Source organism: Myodes glareolus, chromosome 27 (assembly GCF_982192425.1).
Source record: "Myodes glareolus chromosome 27, mMyoGla1.1, whole genome shotgun sequence".
NCBI lineage: Eukaryota > Metazoa > Chordata > Mammalia > Rodentia > Cricetidae > Myodes > Myodes glareolus.
The window spans coordinates 26,781,169-26,803,651 of record NC_142052.1 but is presented as its reverse complement, the minus strand read 5'-3'; the positions used below and the strand labels follow the sequence as shown (position 1 = coordinate 26,803,651).

Below are 22,483 nucleotides of genomic sequence, written 5' to 3'. Positions count from 1 at the left end.
GGCCTAGATCTCAGACACTGTAGCTTCTTGAAGCCCAATACCAAAGAACTCTGTGTCCAATTCCATAAACTGGAAATATAGTCACTTAGGGGTGTAGTTTCTCCTTCAGAAAGAGAAAGCAGAACCCCTGTGGACAAACCAAACTCAGCCAGAATCTACTCTTACCTACAAGGTTCCACCTTGCCTTCAGACTAGAATTTGGAGCGACTGAGAACCCTGTGAAGTCACCTTCATCTTTCTTTCTCTGTTGAAATGACATGCTTAAGTGTCCTTCCTCCGCCCTTTGCAAACTAGGTGTCAGGGACCAAACTCAGCGCTAACACTGTGCCTGGCGGATAGCAGATTCTCCATGTGCTGGGCTGAACCCAGGCATTCATAGGAATCAGCTACTGAGTTCCTGGACACGAAGCCCAGTTGCCATCTACCCATTTGGTTGTGTTGCTTTCTTCCAATTAGGAAAATGGATGATCTGCTGAAAGCTGAATGAAGGTCAACTATAGCCGTGCGAAGTCATTTATTGCTTATCCGTCCACACAGGCCCTCCTATTCTGCTCATTTTGACAACTAAGTCTCAGGTTCAGTTTGTTAACTTTACAGATAAAAAGATTTTTTTTCTTCGACTCTCAAATCCTATTTGACTGTCAAAGCCCCTGCCAGGATGCGTAGCTGAGCAAAATACATTTTCTGCTGACTCCCTGAACATGCAATGTTTTGCTGTTAAGCCCGGAGAAGAGCTTCCTGGACTGTGGAGGATCTGAGGCTGACACCTGCAGGCATTTCCCATTCAGAACAAAGCAAGGGAAACAGGCATGGGATAAACGCTCTTGCCTTCCGAGTTAGCCCTACTTTCGAATGCCACAGTTCACAGAACAGCATTGCCTAACGCCTCGGGAACCTAGTGCAGCTCCCAGCGCAACCACAAGCGATTCTGCCCTGATTGCTCTAACCTACATGGCCGTGCCTTTCGCTGCACAGGGAGAAACTAATGAGATGAAGAGCTTTCTGGGATGGGAACCTGCTAGCCCACTGCCTAATGCACCGTGCCTGGGACCTCTGGGAGCCCACCTCCCGGATTGCCGACGTGCCTGGTTGCCGCAGAACATGCTTATGTGTCTGTTGGCGGCAATGGCGTGTAAGTGGGCTGGAAAACGGAACAGCAGGTGAGGGGAGAGCCTGCGGGGAAGCAGCTAAATGATTCCTCCTCCCGGCGCAGCAGACATCAGCATCATCTTTGGAATAGCATGTATCTGCCTAGAGTGCACGTCGGGCACCCAGTCACGGAACCAAGATGGGAAGGCCACGGGTGGGGACTCGGAGGCAGCAGCTTCGGGCTTGCTGCTCGTGTCAGGAGCCGGGAGCTATGTCTTAGAAATGCGAATCCGGTAGCAGCTGAACTGTGTTATCTCTACGGTTATCAGGATGAATTCCGGCTGAGCAGAGGACCAGAGACCTGCTCTTCAATGAATGTGCCCATATCAGTTCAAAGGGAAGAGACTAAAATAAGTCAGAAGTCATTGGTGGTAACATTTAGTCAGCTAAGTGATGATCAAAGGGGAAACGAAGTACAAGAGCTTAGAGCACTGTGGAAGGCTCCCATAAAGACTAGAAGCTTCTAGCTCGTGCACCCTGTCTGCTTCCTTGACAGAGGGTCCTCTTATGACAAGTAACTACAAAAACCACCGCTGTATTTTCCCCGTGCTCATTTGGCATGTCTTCCCATCCAGCGGAGCTCTCCGCTGGAACATGGCGAGACCCGAGACCGCAGCCCTAAAACAGAGCAAAAAGGACTTCATCAAGTCCCCGAGAAAGAGCCGGCAACGCTCCTTGGCTCTGCACTAGTTACTGAATCCCGGGGGACACAATATGAAGGGTATCCCCACCCCCTGTCTCACTCATGCTCCTGTCTGCTGGGCTGTAAGACAAACAGAAAGCTGGCGTAAGCCATCACTACCAAAGTCATAGCCGGTCCCATCTGGAGTGCCGGGACTCTGTGACTCGGTTCACTTGGCTCTGCCGACTTCTCTGCCAGGGTTCCGTGGGCCCGGTTCTGCCCCTCTGGCTTCTGCTCGAGGTACGGGAACCACAACACAGAGGCTTGCCCTTGACAGCCTGAACCTGAGAAGAAACAGCAAAACAAGATGTAGAACAAGTCACTCTGGGCTCTGCTGAGAAACTGAGGCACACGGAAGCTTCTTTCAGGCTTTCCTGAGGAGGAGAGCGCACCATCAGCACTGTGGAGGACAGCCACGGACTGCCGGACTGCCGTGATACAGCCTTCCGCCTCAGCAACGGGCTCCTGCCAGCATCTCACAGAGGTCTGGAGAGTTCTGCTCTAGACCAGCCTTTCAGTCCTCCAGATCACAGCATTCTTCCAAGTTCAGGAATTCTGCTTCCTACATGAGCAGCACTCTGATCAGTGTGCTGGCTACAGCAATGCTGGACAGTGCTCAGCAGGGGTTAATAGAGTCCAAAGTCATCCTGGGCAAGGGACTCGCAAGCAAGTAAAACTCGTCACTGCCCAGGCTCTCCTGTGGTCCTGCGGGCAGCAGCCCTCTTCCAATTACAGCTGGGAGAGGCTAGTCATTCATAATACTTCTTAGCTGGAAAACCGAGACCACTACTAGACCCTCCTTCCCTTGGTGCTTGGCAACTGCCTGACTTGTTATGTTGGCTGCAAGATGCTGCCCATGAAGCAAGAAGATGAATCACAAAATCCTTTCACAGGAAATAAAATCCTGTTAACATCGGTTCTCAGGTGAACATGCAAAAATGAAAGAATAAATGTTTGTTGTATGGATTAATAACTCTCCAAGCCTTCACGCCTACGTCCAACAAGAAACTGCTCTCAATACTGGCTTTGCTCTCCTGAAACTCAAATGTATTGGTGTGAAGGGGCAGCCCAGGAAAGCCCAGGATAGGCAAGAAGTGTCTTTAGGACCCAGCAAAGTCACCTTGCTGCTGGCACTGTCACCCAGGAGAGCCGATGGTGAAATGTGGTTGGTAAGCTGCTGACACTTTGTAGCCAACCTGAAATGAACGGTGAGGCTGTGGGAATCCTCCCACGCTTTGCTTCAGGGGTGACTTATCTGCTGTCACTTTCCTTATGCCTGTTTACCCCTGTATCTCTGGACCACTTCTGCCTCAAGGCCCACCCGCGTCTGTCCACCTCTATACACAGTAAGACAAGTTCCCCGTGTTTCTTAGGATTCTCAAGTGAACAAGTGCAATTCAAGTACATGGTGCAGTGGGCAGGGAAGGAGGCGGCTCCCTAAGTGGATGCTTATCAGTCTGTGTCTAGGAAGAGACACACCCTTTCCTTAGTCTATGAAAGACTGATTTAGAACCAATGGCTTTCAAATAGGTCTTTCTTCGAGGTGAAGGGTCTTGCTATTCTAGCGGAGCCAAACTCAGTCTTCCTGTGCCTATTTGAACCACAGGGATGACTCTATGTCTGGGGCTGTCAGCTTGGGATTCCAGGAAGCGGAAGTAAAGGATCCCGTGAATCATGATACGTTGAAGGCCCGTGAAGCTTGGTCACTGCAGGGAGCCTGCATGGTCATCAGGAAAATCCTACAATGTACCCTTTTATTTAAAAAATAAAAATAAAAATGTCCATGCTCTGCTCAGCTGATGTCCCCTCCTGAGCTGTCACACAGGTCCACCATCCACCACTCTCCCCTTTGGCTTCAGTGAAGCTCCCCTTGAAGGCAAAGCACCAGTTATTTTCAGTACTGCTAGTTGGCCAAAACTGAGAACTTATTTTCTAAGACTCTTAGTAGGGCATAGCCATGTTTCTTCTTGAAGCTCTGAATTTTGGTCTATTCTAATATAGATGTCTATATAGATTGTCTTAGGGTTTCTATTACAAAGAAACACCATGACCAAAAAGCAAGTTGGGGAGGAAAGGGTTTATTTGGCTTACACTTCCAGATCATAATCCATCATTGGAGGAAGTCAGGACAGGAACTCCAGTAGGGCAGGAGCCTGGAGGCAGGAGCTGATGCAGAGGCCATGGAGGAGTGCTGCTTACGGGCTTGCTTCCCCTAGCTTGCTCATCCTGTTTCATTATAGAACACAGGACCACCAGCCAAAGGACAGTACCACCCACCATGAGCTGGGCCTTCCCCCATTGATCACTAATTGAGAAAATGTCTTCTTACAGCTGGTTCTCATGGATGCATTTTCTACACTGAGGCTCCTTCCTCTCTGATGACTGTAGCTTGTGTCAAGGTCACACAGAAACCCAGACAGTACAAACATCTAATAATTTGTTTCTATTGAAATTTATCTTCTTTGTCATCGTGATTCACAATAGTTAAGATATGGACGCAACCTAAGTGTCCATCAGTGGATGAGCGGGGACATTTAAGCGGTGAACTATTATACATCTTTTATAAAGATAGAAGTCTGGCATTTCCAACAACCTGGCTAGAGTTGATAGACATTATGCTAAGTGAAATGAGTGAGATTTGGAAAGATATATACTAGATAGCCTCACTGATAAGTGGAATCTGAAAACAGTTAAAGTGTAGACGCAGCTGAGACCTGTGACTCCTGAGGCTGGAGAGGACTGGGGGACAGTGAGGTACTGATCAAAGAAGACACTGCTTCCGTGACCTCTGCCACATGCGCTGTGTGCTGATCGCAGGGGTTAATGATGTCTCGGGCGTTTCAAAAATCACTGCAGCAGGTTTTAAACATGCTTACCACAAAAACCAATGGATCGGTGAAGTCATTGAAATATTAGCTAGCTCAGTTGAATCTCCCTGATTCTAAAGGCCATATGGTTCTCCATAGTAAATTAGGAAGCCAGCCCCCATTTTAGACAAGGAGCGTATTTGTACTATGAGTTTGTTCGAATGTGGCCACATAGGTCTACATCAGTAACGGGATGAAGAGGTACTGCTCAAGGAACTTTCTAGAAGGGCAGCAAGAATGAGCCGAAGACGTCCAGGACAGTTATTTTGAAGGCGAAGGCATGAATTGAATTGTTCCCTAGAGTAGATGGCAGCTGTGTTGTAAGGTGACACTGGGCGGTTTTCTTCCCCACTAAGCCCCTCATCCGCACTCAGCCCTTTCTCCACAGGCGTTCTGCTCCTCAGCAGGAATGAAAACCTCACAGCTCTTTGCACTCAGGAATATATCTTCCTGTAGAGTCATCAGAAGGCTAGCCTCATTAAACCAACCAGAGACTGGAAGCTGCGCTATTACACCTTCAAATCTGCAAGTGAGTCAGCGAAGGATGGCCTCTTCAGCCTTGCTGCCCCATTGTCTTGAGAAACTAGGTTGAGTGTGGAAGGCAAAAGGCGCCCTCAGAGGCCCAGGAGAAACACAGGCATCTGAATTAATCCAGAAGACAGAGCATTTGGCTGGTTTTTTGGTTGATTAGTTGGTTGGTTTGGTTTGGTTTGGTTCTCCTATTGGGTAGAACTTGGGCGTGTCAATGGATGGAGTAACAAATAGGGGACCAGTTAGACAGTGAGTTCACTGTTGAAGGGTGTTGCTAATGGGGACACAGTCTAAGGACTCCTCCCTCAGCTGGTGCCCGGTTAATAGGACACCAGCTAGCCCAGGGCATGGTCCCTGCTCCCACATCAAGGCAGTGTCTTTAAACTCTGCTTTCTTCTTCCTGTCCTGGCATCATTGTGCCATTTACTGAAGACACTCTATGCTGTATACTCCTGGTGCCGTCTCTTTCCTCATTGTTGATGATGGTTATAATTACCTGAGAAGGAAGACACGCATGGCCATCCCCAGTCTTCCCTTGATGAACCCACAGTATTAAAGTATTAGAAACCGAATGTTTTTCTTTTATGGTATGCTGGTAATCAGACATCGACATTGGTATCCACCCTCATAGAGAAGGTCGCTGGAGTTGTAGATTGTAAAGCTTGCTTACTTGATGAGAAGAATGTATCTGTGACTTCTTTCAATTTGCCTTAGTATCTGACTCAGCTTCCAGTCTTGTGGTTTTATGGGTCTTTATGTTTTAGAGGTATTCTGCCGTCTTAGACAGCTTAGACACAGAGTTTAAGGCTCACAAGGCTGATGCATGAAGCTACACCACATGCTTTCCCCTTTTATAACACCTTCCAAAGGAGGTGAGAAAAGCCTCTAAGACTGCAACTTAATCCTATGAGTGAGATTAAGTTAAATTAAGTCTGGGAAGAGATACAATAATCTCTGACTTGTAAATGGGGTGTTCTGATATAAAGGGGATAAGGAGCAATCAAGCATCCTCTTCCTGGCTCATTTTAAGCTTCTGATACCCAAATGCTGAGTGTAGACTCACTCACATACCCAGCATGCACTGGGAAGAGGAGGTGTGAGCTCATTCACGTACCCAGTGTGTACTGGGAAGAGGAGGTGTGAGCTTGCTCACGTACCCAGCGTGTACTGGGAAGAGGAAGTGTGAGCTCACTCACGTACCTGGTGTGTACTGGGAAGAGGAGGTGTGAGCTCACTCACGTACCTGGTGTGCACTAGGAAGAAGAGGTGTGAGCTCACACACATACTCAGTGTGCACTGGGAAGAGGAGGTGTGAGCTCACTCACGTACCCAGTGTGTACTGGGAAGAGGAGGTGTGAGCTCACTCATGTACCCGGTGTGCACTGGGAAGAAGAAATGGGAGCTTCGGTCTTTCTTGGCTGAACAGATAACAGATTCACCCACTTCCCCAAAGTTCACTGTGCCTCTTGCTAAACGGCTTCCGTTATTCCGGCAAAATTCCTTCAGAAGAGCTCACACTTCTGCAGGTCTCAGTTAAAGGTGTCTGGCCCCATGTAGCGCCATGTGTTATAGGGGAACGTGTGGCAGGAGACAAGGTCACTCCCATCGTCCCTCCCTTTCTTTCTGTAGCATGTGTGGTCCAGCATCCCCACCCCACTTACAGCCTCTTATCCCCTCTTCTATGACCCCTTTTCCACTTCTAGACATCTACATACTTTCCAAGTTAAGCAACTAAAACTTCAAAACCATCACCGCATCTGAGAGAATGAACAGTGTTTGACCTTCAGGGCCTGGGTCTCTTCTTTCAGTATATTTTTCCAGGTTCATCTATTTTCCTGAAATTTCATAATTTTCTTTTTCTTTCCATTTTGGTAAAATTCCACCAAGTAGATGGCGGTTATTTATTACCCATTGGCTGGTAGACGTGTAGGCTAAGTCCAATTCCTAACTAGTATGGCCAGAGCAGTATGGGTGTGGATGGACACCTATCTCTGTGGTGAGATATAGAGTCCTTCATATATATGCCCAAATGTGGGGTGCCTGGCTCATACGGTGCCTTATTTCTAGTTGTTTGGAAACTCTCTAGAATGCTTTTCAAAATAGTTACCCAAGTTCACTTACAACAGTGTGTCAGAGCCCCCTTCCCCACATCCACACCAGCATTTCTGCTCTTGTTCTCCAAGTCCTAAAAACAGACACTGTGGTCCCCACAGAAATGCCTACCTGGCGACTGTCAAACAGTGAGTGATCACAGTCCAGATACACTGGCCAGGGCGTCATTCTCATCCTGGGTGGGACGGAAAGGACATCAAGAGATTCCATCATACTACTTGAAGGGACTCTAGCCGGCCTGAGCGTGGCCAACGTGGCTCTGGCAGGCCTTGCCCTTCTCCCCATTCCCTCTGCCTTGCTGAAAGCTGTTAGATTATCTTTCTAAAGCTAGCCACTAAAGTCTCTTCCCTTATTTGGCCACTTCCTCCTCCTGAGGCTGAGTACCAAGGTCCAGCTAGCAAAGTGCTGAAGTCCAACAATCAAAACCGCCCTTTGACTCACCTAATTAACATGCCCAATTAAAATTAACCACTTCACCCTAACACGGGGATTTTCCCTCTTGTCTTTCTGAACTGCCATTTTCCTATGGGCCATGTCTGTCTTCTCTCCATCCAGAGGCAGTCCTTTGTCCTCCTCTAGAACAAATACCTCTCCCCCCTCTCCCTTGTTCCCGTCCCCTTCCTCAGCTTCCTCTACCCCCTGTCTTTGTCTCTTATTCCCCCACACTTTGTCCCTCTGGGGCAAATAAATCTCCTTTGTGTTGAGAACTTGGTCTTGGGGGTCCTGAGCCGATCCCAATCCCTTTCACTACCCACCATGTTGAACAATTTAAAATGTGTAATTTGTTTCTGAAATTTTCCACTTAGTGTTTTCAGATATGGTTGCATGTAGGTAATGAAGCCCCTGAAAGCAAACCCTCAGATAATGGTGCCTACTCCAGTCAATGACTTCTACTTGAAAAAAAAAAATGCTGAAAGAGTATATCCCATGATAGTCAGTGTTGTGCCCAGATCTCAACCCCCAGAGAGAGACCACCAGAGAGGCCCAGACTGTAATAAACAACGTTTAATCAGCATAATACAGACATGTTTGGAACTCATCTCCATCCCCGTTACAACAAGGTAGAGAGGAGTTGTATCTCCTCTGTGGGGTAAGCTTTTAAAGGCATAACCACAAAGAGAATCTTTGAAGATGCTTTGGCATAGGTACAAGTGAAAGACTCCCCTGGGGCGTCTTCCCTCGGGAGAGGCCCCTGCGCCCCAAAGATCAGTCGAAAACACGCAGCCGGATGCAAACTGCAAGAGGTTTATTGGAGATACACAGGTGCCTGCGGGCGACAAGTCTCTCGGAGGGCTTGCGCGCCTGCAGGTTGGGGATGAGGGGTTTTTATAGGGGAGCAAAAGCGCGGGTACAGAAGCAGAAAAGCTTTCATTTCATTGGTCAGTTCAAATAAGGCTAAGCTGAGTGGCACATTCTTGACCTTTTACCTAAATACCAAGGAGGGGGTTGTCCAGACCCACCTGGATACCAAGGAGGGGGTTGTGCTACCTGTTTTTCTTATCTCTTCCTGCCTTCCTAGCTTGGCTGGCGACTCGATGTCTGATTTGCACAGCCCCTAGCTTGTGACGAGCCTTGCTCTGTACGTGACTCAGGCCTCGCAATCCTCTCTTCCTCCCTTGAAGTCTTTGTTCCTACTCATGTCAGTTTATAAATCTCCTGTCCTGCTGCCAGATAAGGCTGTCCTCGTTCTAATCTCAGGTGTCTTTGCTTTAGCATTCTGGAGGTCTTGAATTAAGCCTGTTATTTGTTCAGCACTCTGGAGGTCCTGACTCCGGAGGCCTTAATGGAGCTTGCTATCTGAAAACCTTTGCAGAGCGTTATAACTGTGGTTAAAGTTAAAACCATAGTTTTAACTGTGACCCCAATGAAGTTGGGGTCCTTCATTTCCCCATTTTTCTCTTATAACTGGAGTTAATTCTTTAACTCAAACTGATCATGGTATTTCTGTCTCCTATTGTCTCAGTTGCTGATATTGGAGGGTCAGGACCAGGGTCTGGATAACTAAAAGCCTGTCTTTCATAGGTTGCACCAGGTGATTTAAAATGCAGGGGCCGACTGTATTGATAAGAAGCAAAATAAGTAGGGGCCCAGCTATATATTGAAAACAAAATCAAAAGGCTTGCTCAGACAATAACCACATGAAAACTAGCATTACTTCAGAATAGCTCTTAGCAAAATTATCTGATGAATGAAGCTTGAAAGTAACTACATGGTAGACATTGTGAACCATTGCAGACCTGGGATTAGCACCCATCATTGTGGCAATAGTCTATTGACTACAAAGGGCTTATCTCAGTCCTAAGAAACATATGGATGCCTTATCATTGTAAAACAATGTTTCCCTTAAAAGGCAAGTTCAGTATTATGAAGACAAATCTCCTTTGCTGTAGACACTGGGAGTGTTGATCCTCAATTCCAGAGAATGCGCCTGAGAGGTTAGCTTCAGCCCAGCTGGCACCATATGACATTCATCGGCTTCCATTATGTTCTATAGCATCAGCTTCATCTTCATCCAAATGTGCAAGGGTTGTGCCTATTGTGAGAACTTCAACAAGCAATGAAAGAAAATGCAATACAGAATGATAATGTTTAAAACAAACAATGAGCCCTAAAGCCAGAGGACAGTCAATGTGGAAGCAGAAATCAAGAATTAGGTTTAGTTCGTAAGAGGTACAGAAAAATAAATATAATTAACCCAGTAAGTCCTAAAAGCTCAACATGTCGTTAACACATTAGGCCAGCTTGGTCCTAGGGACAACATTCAGAAATAAAATCCATGGGAGTGTAAAAGGGAGATGGTGTATTAGGATTTATGTTCAGAACTAAAACAGAAATAGAAGAAAAGGCTCAGCAGCATCTTGAGAACCCAGACAGTGGTTCTCCAGCCTTAGCACTAAGAGGGACTGGAATGGTGATCGTAAATAAAACCATATTTGTTTATCTTTTGAAAATTAGGCCATTATATAATCTAAAGCAAAATTTTCCTGTAGAAAAGCAAAACCAGTCAAGAGGTGAGAAAGATTTAAGTGTGCTTGCTTTTCTCTGCCAATATGGTCTAATCTGGAAAAATCTCAGATCGTATAAAATAATTTCTGTCAATAGGTCCCAGACACATAGGGGAGGAACGGAACAGAATTACTCTTCGCTTCTGTTATCTGTTACCGTGTTTAAAAGACATTAACTCTTAAAAAAATGAGCAGAGTCCTGTGGGCTTCTGACTTCAGGAAAGAAGAGCCTTAAAGGCGATGCAAACCCATCTTACAGCAGATGTGCCTGTCCTGTGCAGGCCCTGAGCTCAGGATATCCATCATCAGAGTCAGCCTTAGTCAGCAGATGCATGAGTAGCAGTTAACTAGCCAGGTAACAGAACTAGTGGCAGCGATTGCTGTAGCGTTTTAAACCCAGAACAGGACAGAGGGAGGTCTGGCCAGTCATTTTGCTAGTCTCTAGGGCCAATTTTGTCAGTTTATATCCTATCTATCTGACCTGAGCTTTGGGGTTGGTAAGCATAATGTAATTTTTAATAGATCCCCAATTGGGCGGCCAGTCCCTGACTTATCTGGGCCACAAATGCAGGTCCATTATCAGATCCAATTACCTTGGGTATCCCAAACCTTGGGAAGATTTCTTCTTTGATCTTCTTAGCCACCGCATTGGCTGTCTCAGTCCTGGTAGGAAAAGCTTCTACCCAGCCTGAAAAGGTATCTATAAAAAACTAATAAGTACTTGTTGCCATGTCTGGCTGGCTTAATTTCTGCAAAATATACTTTCCAGTAGGTTCCAGGCCAATCGCCCCTGAGCCTCTTCCCAGGAGCATATATGGAGTGTCCTGCATTAATCATAGCACAGTTCTTGCAGTTTTTGACTACTTCTTCTGCCAAGACAGAGAGTCTGCCATCTGATTTTCCTCAGCCATAGCATCTCAAGCTTTTTGGTGTCTTGGACAAGTATATGTCTTTTCCTGCAGATGTTCTGTATATTGCTCCATGAATATGAGCAGTGGCAAAAGCATACCTGTTGTCAGTGTAGATGCTGAGACTTTTCCCTCTGCCATCCATAGAATTTGTGTCAATGTCACAAGTTCAGCCTTCTGGGTGGGCCAATGTCCCTGAAGGGAGACTATTTATCCAAATCATTTGCTTCCTGTTCATCATTCCTGCCCCCATCTTTTGCTTACCTCCAGTCTTGTATACCTGCTTGGCTCTGACTCCCAGCCTTGTGCCCCAGGCAAGCTTCGCCATTATTTCCGGCTCTGCCTGGAGCTGCTCAGCCTGCCATTCTGCCAGCCGCCTGTCCTTTCTGCAGATGCTGGTATGATCCATAGTCCATCGACGTGAGCAGGGCATAGGAGCAGCAGCCTGGTACAGGAGGGCACCTGTGGTAGCATTGTGAGTGCTCTATTGCAGTCTGACACAGGTGAGGGGAGCAGACTGCAAGGTGAGCAGCCAGGGCTCCTGCAGGCTTTAAGACAAGTGTGGCCCCAGGACGGTTGCTAGGAGGCAAGGATTTCTCCGATGGTGATGGCATGGGGAGGTGGTCATCCTGGTGAGGAAGGTGTGGTGAAAGCAGAGGCAGGCAAGCAGCCTGCGTCTTCTGCAGAACTGAAAACAGCAGGAAAAGTAAAAGTCCCTCGTTTGGTCAGCAAAAGCCTTTGGTCATACATTCAGGGATGACCAGGGAGGAATGAGTCATTTATGTGTATCTTTATTTGTCTTTGGTCCTCTTCTGTTGCCCAGGCTCCCTATCTGTCTGAGTCCAAATTTCCTGTCTATGATCCCTCCGGTTTTCTCTTTTCTCTGTCTCTCGTTTAACATTTTCTCTGTCTCCCCAAATTCTGTAAGGTATAATCTTGCAACCTATCTATCTGCTGTAACTTTTTTTCTTATATCTGATGTTGACTGCCCTATGAAGGCCATGGCTATCGCTGTCTGTTGACTTTTAGAGGTTGGGTAAGATGCCTGTAAATCTTCATTAAACATTTAAGGAACATAGATTCTAACTGGCCCCTGGAGAACCTCTCTTTTCTTGGCCGAATTAGTGGGGTGCCTTGTAGCCCCCCTGAGAATTGCCATGAGCCCAACATTCTGACTGTCAGTTTCTCCCTTTAAGAATTAATTGGACATCATCATGTAGAAGAATGAAAGTGAATCCGTATTTCTCTATGCATAAAACTAAAATCCAAACAAATCAAAGAGCTTAACATAAAACCAACAATATTGAACCGCATAGAAGAAAAAGGGTTTTAAATACATTTTTAAACATAGCCTCAGTGGCATAGACATTGAGAGAAACAATCAATAAATGAGATCTCCAGAATTGAGAAGCTTTCTGCATAGCAAAGGATATAATCAACAGAACATAAAATCCTGTACCAGTACGAAACATTTGAGACCAGCAATTTTTTTTAACATTAACCAACAATAATTTGTAACCAGCCTCTATAAATGATGACAGATATTTATAACATTTATAACCCATAGGATCTGAAAGAGTTCATCACAGTTGGAGTTAAGCCTTGGCCAGCTTTGACCAGAGGTTTGAGGCGCACAGCTCCCAGCTCACTGAGGAAAAAAGATTGTTAACATCTTTAGGTCATAGCAATTATCCAGCCCAGCCATCCACGTGCTTGGGGCTGAGGCTGACTCTCTTTTTTCTTTTTTTTTTTTCTTAATATACCCTTATGTTTATGGCCATATCTCTAAAGTCTTGTAAGTGATCACAATATCAAAGTCAAGAAGTCATTAAGTCAGTCAGCGTCAGTCAAAGGCCTTACATATACATACACAGGACAAAGACATCAAACAAACCACAGTCTTCAAGCTGCTTCATGGCTGTGACCAGCCCCGAGTTACTCATCAGGGCCCAGGTTGTGGGCGGAGCCGCCGGCGGGGGAGCCGGCCGGGCCGCACCTTGGGCGCTGCCCCCGCGGCTCGTGAGGGCGGCTGAAAGGCGGGGCGCGCCTCAGCGGCCCCGCAGACAGCGAGAGGGGGAGGGGAGCGCGCATGCCTTCAGGGCCGCGCGGGAGGGAAAGACACTGGCGTGCAAGCGCGCGGGGCCGCAGAGGAGTGCCAGACCGCGACCGTAGCCCGAGTCCTCGGTCCCGCAAAACAATGCTTAGCGTGCGGCAGAGCTCTCCTGGCCCAGGGCGGCGGGGGCGGGGCGGGGCCATTGTCTTCTCCCCCATTGGAGTCCCGCCCGCGATGGCTCGCAGGCCGAGGGGGGGCGGTCTTGGGCAGGGACTCTGCTGCTTGCCCTGGGCTCGCTGGTAAATCTCGCTTTTCGCGGCGAGCGCAGCGGGAGGCCAGGCAGGCTGCCAGCCCTCGTGGTTCCCGGCCGCTCGCTCAGGCCTGGGCGCCCTGGGCGCCCGGGAGCCGGGTCCGCGGTGGGCAGCGGCACTAGCGGCCTGCGAAAGGCCGGCACCCAGGCCCCGGGGGGGGGGGGGGGGGGCCGCTTCCCTAGCCCCCGTGCATGCTGCCGCGCTGGGGGTGGATCATAGGCCAAACTCTCCCAGGTACCGATCTGTAGTAAGCTTAAAAGGGGTAGTCAGAGACTGCCCCCTGCTGGTGTTTCCGTAAACAAACAGACAAAACCATAAAGATGCACAATAGGACAAACAGACTGACAATCAAACATGCTGCGCAAACGGAGGCTTACTACGACGGGGCTCCAGATATCCCCACCTCCCAAACGAACCCCGACGCCTCAGACAAACGTCCTACACTGGTCATGGGTTCAAACAAACGAGCCTCGTACCTTCGGACAAAGTCCGACTCTGGTCGTGGGCTCAGACAAATGAGCCCGAAAAATCGGGCTCCCAAATTCCCACGGAACGTCTTCCGGGGTGCGGGGGGGAAGTTTCCAAGCCCGTCAGCTCCTTCCGAGGCCCGCCAAAATACAAATCGACCCAGCTGAATCGTACAAATTCAAATTCGCAGCGCAACAATCAAACACCAAAGACGTAAGACAAGTACATAAAACATAGAACATAGAAATGCTGGCCAGCTCACCTCACCTCCCAGCAGTGATTCGGCGGTCTCTGGGATAGGGGCCTCAATTCCCGGCCAACGCACCAAATGAAAGACTCCCCTGGGGCGTCTTCCCTCGGGAGAGGCCCCTGCGCCCCAAAGATCAGTCGAAAACACGCAGCCGGATGCAAACTGCAAGAGGTTTATTGGAGATACACAGGTGCCTGCGGGCGACAAGTCTCTCGGAGGGCTTGCGCGCCTGCAGGTTGGGGATGAGGGGTTTTTATAGGGGAGCAAAAGCGCGGGTACAGAAGCAGAAAAGCTTTCATTTCATTGGTCAGTTCAAATAAGGCTAAGCTGAGTGGCACATTCTTGACCTTTTACCTAAATACCAAGGAGGGGGTTGTCCAGACCCACCTGGATACCAAGGAGGGGGTTGTGCTACCTGTTTTTCTTATCTCTTCCTGCCTTCCTAGCTTGGCTGGCGACTCGATGTCTGATTTGCACAGCCCCTAGCTTGTGACGAGCCTTGCTCTGTACGTGACTCAGGCCTCGCAATCCTCTCTTCCTCCCTTGAAGTCTTTGTTCCTACTCATGTCAGTTTATAAATCTCCTGTCCTGCTGCCAGATAAGGCTGTCCTCGTTCTAATCTCAGGTGTCTTTGCTTTAGCATTCTGGAGGTCTTGAATTAAGCCTGTTATTTGTTCAGCACTCTGGAGGTCCTGACTCCGGAGGCCTTAATGGAGCTTGCTATCTGAAAACCTTTGCAGAGCGTTATAACTGTGGTTAAAGTTAAAACCATAGTTTTAACTGTGACCCCAATGAAGTTGGGGTCCTTCACAAGGACTTTTGCTCCCTCATATTCTGTTGTCAGTTTTTTCCTTGTTTTTAGAGAGGCCACTGTTCTTGAGTTAGGCCATCTTTATCAGCCTGTACCAGGTGGCTGGCTGGGCTGAGCTAAGTGACCTTGTGCTCAGAATATCCTGGGTGGGAGAGGGGAAGTCCACTATCTTCCTGGGAAAACATTCTGCTAGGAAATTTCTTCTTGCCCCTTTGAGAATAAGGGGTGAGGGTCCCACAGTCAGTACGTGAGGTAATGTGTGTTAGCTTGATTTGGCCATTCTGATGTGCACATGTTTCAAAACACCACATTATATAGCATTAACACAGCTTGTATTCAGCAATTCAAAAAAAACAGAAATAATGCTGACCTTAGGAAGACCACCAAACAATAATGACGACAGGTGAATTTCTCATGTGTCCGCTCTGACGTCAAACCCAACGCAAACGATTGTCTCTCGTCCCTAGCTATTGCAGCTGCGGAATTGTGGTTGCCTGTTAGCGAGTGTGGCCCCTCGAAGCTCAGCAGCCCCATGCTCTGGCGCAGGGATCCCTGGCTCTGCGTGTTGTATATCATCTCTGATACCCAGGAGCCTGGGGAAATTGACAGGGATCATCAAGGGCTTTGGGGTGCACTCACTCCAAGCCCAGCAGCTGGAGGCAGCATTCAGTGGTCCTAGTGTGTGTCTTGAGTGAATTAGGTTCCGCAGTGGTCCTAGTGTGTGTCTTGAGTGAATTAGGTTCCGCAGTGGTCCTAGTGTGTGTCTTGAGTGAATTAGGTTCCGCAGTGGTCCTAGTGTGTGTCTTGAGTGAATTAGGTTCCACAGTGGTCCTAGTGTGTGTCTTGAGTGAATTAGGTTCCGCAGTGGTCCTAGTGTGTGTCTTGAGTGAATTAGGTTCCGCAGTGGTCCTAGTGTGTGTCTTGAGTGAATTAGGTTCCGCAGTGGTCCTAGTGTGTGTCTTGAGTGAATTAGGTTCCGCAGAGGAAACAGCAGAAGGCTGACTTGATATAGGTCTCTCTGTGGTTCTGGTAGGCAAGGCACAGAGGGTCTCCTGAAACAAGGGACCAAAGAAATAAGGGCGAGTCAGGATCTTTAGGGCCCTAGATGGTCTTGACTATGCATCACAATCCCTGGTGGGCTCTAAAAGCCTGTGGTAGTCTCACTCCGGAACGCATGATTTAATTAGGCTAAGGTGGAGCTGGGCCTGGCTGGCGCTAAGGCTCCCCAGGTGACTGTAAGAAGCCGTCAGGGCTGAGCAAAGCTCTGGGCTGCTCCTCTCAAGTGTGGTCCCCCAGCAGCCGCCCTGAGTATTTTGTAGAAATGTGCTTTCCTGTGCCCACCTCAGGCTGCTCTCTCTGAACCCTGGGCATGCCCTCTAGAAGACTCCAACGTACCCCAAGGTTTAAGTTATTGCGAACTGAAACTGCAGGGTAGGGGGCCGGGGTAGAAATGAGGATGTTGCGGGGATAGCTAGTTGGAATCCAGTTGCTAGATTTGGAGTCTGGGGATCTGTGGTGCCACAGAGCTGACTCCATGATGTGGGGCTTGCACTGACAGGGAAGGCGACAGGCTAATTAATACACAAGCTTTCAGGAGACACATAGGAGTGGAGTTTATGCCCGGCAAAGGTACAGACGCTCTGCGCAGAGGTTGTGGAGTGAGGAGGGGGTGGTCGTTAAGAAACAGGTTCGTGCGTTGCAGACATTGCAATCCTGCGGGCATTGCCGCCTTGCCTCTGGGACCCTGTGGTCCTGCGTGCTCATCCTGGAGACGTACAGAAGACTTGGGAACACTATTAACAGTTCAGGGAAATTGTTCACTCTTCTTACTGCACAAAATATCGGACAAGAGCCAAGGAATGAGAGTGTTTATTTGAGGCACCTGGTCACTTTGTAGCCACCGTCAGGAAACAGAGTGAGGCGCGCTCAGCTCTGATTCCTTTACGTTCAGTCTGGGACTCGAGCCCACAGAGCGGTGCGGCCCACATTTCCACTCATTTTCGCCACTGCAGTTAGCCAAGTCTAGAAACTTCCGCACAGACGTGCCCGGAGGCTTGTCGCCTCGTGATTCTAGATAGATCCTGTCAACTGACCATCAATCTCAACTGTCACAAGTGGTACCCACCAGGAGGGGTGGGTTGTGGGCTGCAGAGCGAAGGTTCTAGAGGGAAGCAAGAGCTGCAGAGACAGGGGCGTACAGAGCAGAGAGGGTGACGTGCAGCCTAGTGAGGGGACCATATCCCAAGCCTGGGCAGTGAAGCCCTCGGAGAGCTAACCTCTGCGAGCCCCAGGTTCTTCACCACGACCTTGCTGTGGGCCTGAGGCGCGATGGAGCTCGCCAGGCTCAGGGGTCAGGCTGAGGTCAGGGTTACTGGAGCACCGTCCTCAGTTGCTAGCTGCTGCCAGTCAGTTTCCCAGGCCTTCTTCCCTTTCCAGGTTTTTTAATCTCCTCTTTGATGCTGGACCAAGGCAGACAGTCACTATGACACTCAGCATCTTCATCAGTAATAAACGGTGTATGACCTGCAGAGCGGTGGTTGGTGGTTGGGCTGAACAAAGCGCGGTAAAGGCCAGTCTTCTGGTAGAGCCCAACTGCTGGCCGATCTCTGCCTCCATCTGTGCGCCCCAGCGCTCGTCTCATTCTTAGTCACGTGTTCATCACAGCAATAGAAACCCTAAGGAAGACACAGGGCAACTTGCTACAGCACTATCGTCCGGCTAGGAGCAGAGCCTGGGAGTCCGTTTGCTGGGGTGTTCTAACACCTCACAGAAATCTCCCTGTCCACCCCGCCCCAATAGCAACCACTCACACACACCTTCCCAAGGGTGCCAGAGGACTGTTTGTCAGATGATCCCCCCGAGAGCCCAGTGGGGACTGGCGACAGTGTGGCTCTCACACAACGTCTTGCCCTGTCCATCACTAATGACCTTTTTGTACATTATACGCACCCGGGAGAGGTTCTCAGCCACATCACTGTCCTTCCCGGCTCACGCCACACATCTGTGACATACAGTCGCTATGTGGGCCGGCAAAGGGCTCCCAGAACAGGTGCCAGCGCAGGTGGTGATGAAGGTGGGTGTGGGCCTTGCAAGATGTCCACCTGGAGCTGTGGGGAGCACCTGCTGCACTTCCCATCTGGAAGCTTCTGGAAGCCTCCCCACCCCGCTCTGCTGACTCTACCAGGGTGCTCCTTCTCTAGGACCAAGTGAGTGTGTGCTGGGCCTCCTTGCCTGGCTGAAGCGTGCCTTTGCTGGGGAGAGCCTAGCAAGTGGACGTCCTGTAACAAGTTGTCCGTAAAATCCCCGCTCTCCCCGCTTCTGTCCTTGTGTCTTAGTTGGGATCTCTATTTCTGCGATGAACACCATGACCAAAAGCAGCGAGGGGAAGAAATGGTTTGTTTCAGCTTATGTCACTGAGGGGAGCCAGGGCAGGAGCCCTGGAAGCAGAGGCAGGGGGTGAGGGGGGTGGAGTCACGCTGTTTACTAGCTTGCTTGCTCCTCGTGGTTTGTACCTTCTTACAGCCCCAGGAGATGCAGCCCAGAGGTAGCACAGCCCACAGTGACCTGGGTCCTCCCACATAAATCAGCCATCAAAAAAGCACCTCAAGACTTGCCTATAGGTCAAGCTGATGGGGGTATTTTCTCAGTTGAGATTTCCTCTTCTCAGATGAGTCCGACTTGTGCCACATTGACAAAAAATTAAATAAATAAAAGAGAAAGCTAACTAATATAACTAACACACCTTGAGATCTTGAATTGGATTTAAGGGACTGTTAATAGCGAAAATAAAAATCCTGTTTTGAAAATTATGGTGAGTGTCTGTTGGAGAATTTATGAAACAAAAATTGCTCCAGGGTTTTAAGTACAGCTTATTTTCTCCATTTATGTATTCTTTATGGAGAGAAAAAAAAATGATGCTGCCCAGAGCGGCTGTGTAAAAACTATGTTTACAGACGAACTCTCCTAAGGTGTTGGTATACTGTTACCACATTAAAGTCACCCAGTAACAAGCTAAAACTACATCCTTTAATTATACGGCTTTCCCCAAGCATGGAACCAGCACGGGGCATGGTTCCTACCAGGAGCTACCCTTGGGCCCAGGTGAGTCTGAGTGCCAGAAATTCCACGTTTGCAGGGAAGAGCCCAGAGTACCTTGCTGTGGTGACAGCGCCATCTGGTGATCCTGCGCGGTATTAGGGAAGCGAACGGCCCTGAGCATTCTTCCGTGTGTCTGTCCCCAGAATCCTCCTTGGCAGTCAATGAAATTGGTGTCTCCCCGTGGTGCGGTACGAGTGTGTCTAGGGCTCTTCTGCAGGTAGGGAGGAGAGGATAGCTTTAAAAAGAAGTTTCATCTCTCTGGCTTAAGGGAAGACTTGTTCGTCTGCCTGGGGTTCCACGGAACCAATTTACCGGCGAGGCCAGGAGGAAAAGCCACCTAGCTTTTCTGGGTGACAAGAAAACAGAAGCACTAGATAGGAGACCTTTCAGAATTGTCAGCCATGCCCGAGGCCTGACGCCTGGCTACCTCTGGGAATAGAAATCTCAGGGAGATATGTCAGAGCGCTCCATGCTTTAATGTTTCTGTCAAAGAGTGTAGGTCAATGTCAGTGTTCTTGAATGCAATATTTATGGGCCTCCCTCTTGCCTGGCATTATCTTGTTTTCAGGAAGACATGCCCAGCCCTGTCTGAGAACACACTCTGTGGCCTTTAGATTTGATATGCTCCGCTTGAGTGACAGCTGGGTTTGTTAATTGTGACTGCTGTGTACCTGAGAGAAAAATCTAATAAAGAGATTTATTGATCCGCTTACAAAGGCGAGGCCTGGTAGCTCCTTGAGACACCAAATGAGCCTGAGGCCTCTGGCAGAAAAGACGAAGAACAATCTGAGATACACGATAACTCTGCCGCTCGGCTGGATGGGCACTGAACTTCTGATTAGCTTGGTAGACATTCAGGATTGGGTATAAGTACATGGAAACAAAATCCGCCACACTTGCTAGAGGACGGGGGATGCCAGGCTGTCTTTGGAGAGTTTGGAGGTTAGGCACAGATCTCAGCTCTCTTACAAATGTTATACTTTCTCTTCACAAGCACTATGTATTCATTACATAAAGTGGGAATAGTGCACGTACCCAAAAAGATCACTCCTATCGCTGGCAGTGGCGCAAACTGTTTCCAGGCATTTACTTGTTAGTTGTGTATTTTCCTTTAATTAAGTGATGTTTGGTTTTGTTTCTTCGGTTCATTAGTTCCCCTTCCCCCTTCTTCCCAGATTTTGTTTGCCTCAATTGCATGCAAAAGCACCTTGAGCCCCAAAACATATTAAATGGGAGATCCCAGAAGCCAGCAGTGCAGAAGTTTGAAGCTGCATGTGGCTCCAGTGTGCTGGCCTCTTGTCCCACCCCTGCCCAGGATGTAAATCACCTTCAACCCAGCTTGTCCGTGCCACCTGGCTGCCAGGGGATTAGCAGCTCCTCGGTTTAGCTCATAAAATGCCAGTCTCACAGTGATGAGTTCTAACTGGCTTTTTTTTTTTAATTTAATAGTCCCAAAGCACAAGAATAACTTTAATGAGCCAATGAAAAGCTACAAAATGCTTCTTCTAAATAAAAATGTGAGAATATGTTAAGAGAGACACATTATCCATGTAAGTTTTCTCAGAGTATATTGCCATAACCATTTGATATTGTTATTGGTCATTTCTGTTATTTGGGACTAGTATGTCCCATAAAGGCTTGGTGAAGGTTTGGTCCCAGCCCTTAGCACTATTAAGAGGTAGAACTTAGTAGAAGAATTGGGTTATTGGGGGGTTCTGGTGGGGGGATGTTGAAACTCTAGCCCCTCTTTTTCCTCTGTCTTTGCTTCCTGGGAGCTGTGAGGTAAACATGTTTCTCCACCATGAGTCCCCACCATGCCATGTTGTCTTCCTACGGGGCCAAAACCAACAGTGGCATAGACCGCAGGCTAAACCCCCAACAAATGAATCCGATGCTCTTTGTGTAAGCCGGTTAACTTTTGTATCTTGATTGAGTAGTGCGAAGCTGATTGACAGTTTGTGGCTTCAGGTCTCTGCTGCCAAGCCTAAAATAAATCCGCCATGGGCAAAGGGGAGTGCTATAGTAGGTCAAATACAGGTCTGGAAAGCAGGTATCGCTTTATTTCCCCTGTGGGAACACAGAAGCTCTCCAAACCCTTTGGAAATATCATTTTAATGCCATAGGCATTGGACATAGGCAAAAATATGCTCAGGCGCATACGTTTATTTACATTGCTACTAAAGGCATCCCCAAAAGAGAAGGGTAAATTAGGACTGTCTGCTTCCTTGCCATTATCTGTAACATTGCCACACCAGCGTCTATACAAAAATCTGCCTCCGTGTCAAATTGTTGCCCTGGGGCGTGGTCGCAGAGGTCAAACAGCTACACCAAAGGCACAGACAGGCCTCTGCCTTCTGCTTGCTTTCCGCGAGGAGGTACCAACAACACTTCTACGTGTGATGCTGAGGAAGCTCCCAAGTTCTCAGCCTGGGTCGCCATACACATGAGCTCAGTGAGTAAGCCAATCCTCCGGCCGGGCTCCACGTTGAACATGGTATTCCAAGCTCGAATCTCCAAACTCCTCTGACATTTACCTGTGAACCCCTAATAGAATAAGTACGGGGACAGTCTTCCTCTTTATTCCCACTCGTCCCCATCCTTGTCCACGGGCAGGCCGGGTGTCCCTCTTCCTCTCAAGCCCACGCCCAGAGCCATCCTTCCGCACCTCTCTGTACTGAGCTTTGCAGAAGTCTCTGGAGACCTGAGGATTAGCGAAACAAGCGTGGATTTCTTTCTTTCTTTCTTTCTTTCTTTCTTTCTTTCTTTCTTTCTTTCTTTCTTTCTTTCTTTTCCTTCTTTCTTTCTTCCTTTCTTTCTTCCTTTCTTTCTCCCTTTCTTCCTTTCTTTTCTTTTCTTTCTTTCTTTCTTTCTTTCTTTTCTTTCTTTCTTTCTTTCTTTCTTTCTTTTAGTCCTGGGTTGGAACCCTCAGCCTCACATGCCAGGCAAGCAAGCTTCTCCCCTACACCTCACCTCCAGCCCCACTGATCGCTCTTTACCGCACCGTATCTCCTCTCCAGCCGTCTGACTTCTCCCCAGTCTTTAGCTAGGTACTGGATAATTCTGTGTCTGGCTCCGCAGGACCTGATTCATTTCTTTAGAATATGAACGCTGTTTTATCTTGAAATGTGAGTGCTTGGAGCTGGCCAGATAGTACCATGGTCAAGAGCACCAGCTGTTCATCCAGAGAACCCAAGTTCTGTTCTCAGTTCCCACATGTCTCAGCTCACAGTTGCCTGGA

The 22,483-nt window shown here is 48.4% G+C and overlaps 2 protein-coding genes across 2 annotated transcripts in view; one reads left to right on the top strand and one right to left on the bottom strand.

Moving 5' to 3' along the window:
* Positions 1-22,483, top strand: part of LOC125401081 (protein THEMIS3-like) — a 47,172-nt gene that overhangs the window by 6,000 nt on the left and 18,689 nt on the right. The gene's annotated exons all lie outside the window — the stretch shown is intronic.
* LOC148117618 (uncharacterized) lies at positions 8,567-19,366 on the bottom strand. The gene is made up of 4 exons (XM_087902217.1): positions 19,300-19,366; positions 15,518-15,740; positions 10,940-13,820; positions 8,567-9,886 (listed from the first exon to the last, which is right to left on the bottom strand). The coding sequence occupies exons 1-3, from the start codon at positions 19,364-19,366 to the stop codon at positions 13,190-13,192; spliced, it is 921 nt and encodes a 306-aa protein (XP_087758343.1). The 3' UTR covers positions 8,567-9,886; positions 10,940-13,189.

Excerpts from the sequence above, each read along its gene's own strand:
- LOC148117618 (XM_087902217.1), bottom strand. The coding sequence starts at position 19,366 with ATGCTCAGGGCCGTTCGCTTCCCTAATACCGCGCAGGATCACCAGATG. Across the intron at positions 15,741-19,299 it reads GGCGCTGTCACCACAGCAAG|GCTCCTGGGTATCAGAGATG; the intron begins GTACTCTGGGCT and ends CAATTTCCCCAG. Across the intron at positions 13,821-15,517 it reads TGTTTGGTGGTCTTCCTAAG|CGCGGCAGCATGCACGGGGG; the intron begins GTCAGCATTATT and ends ATCCACCCCCAG.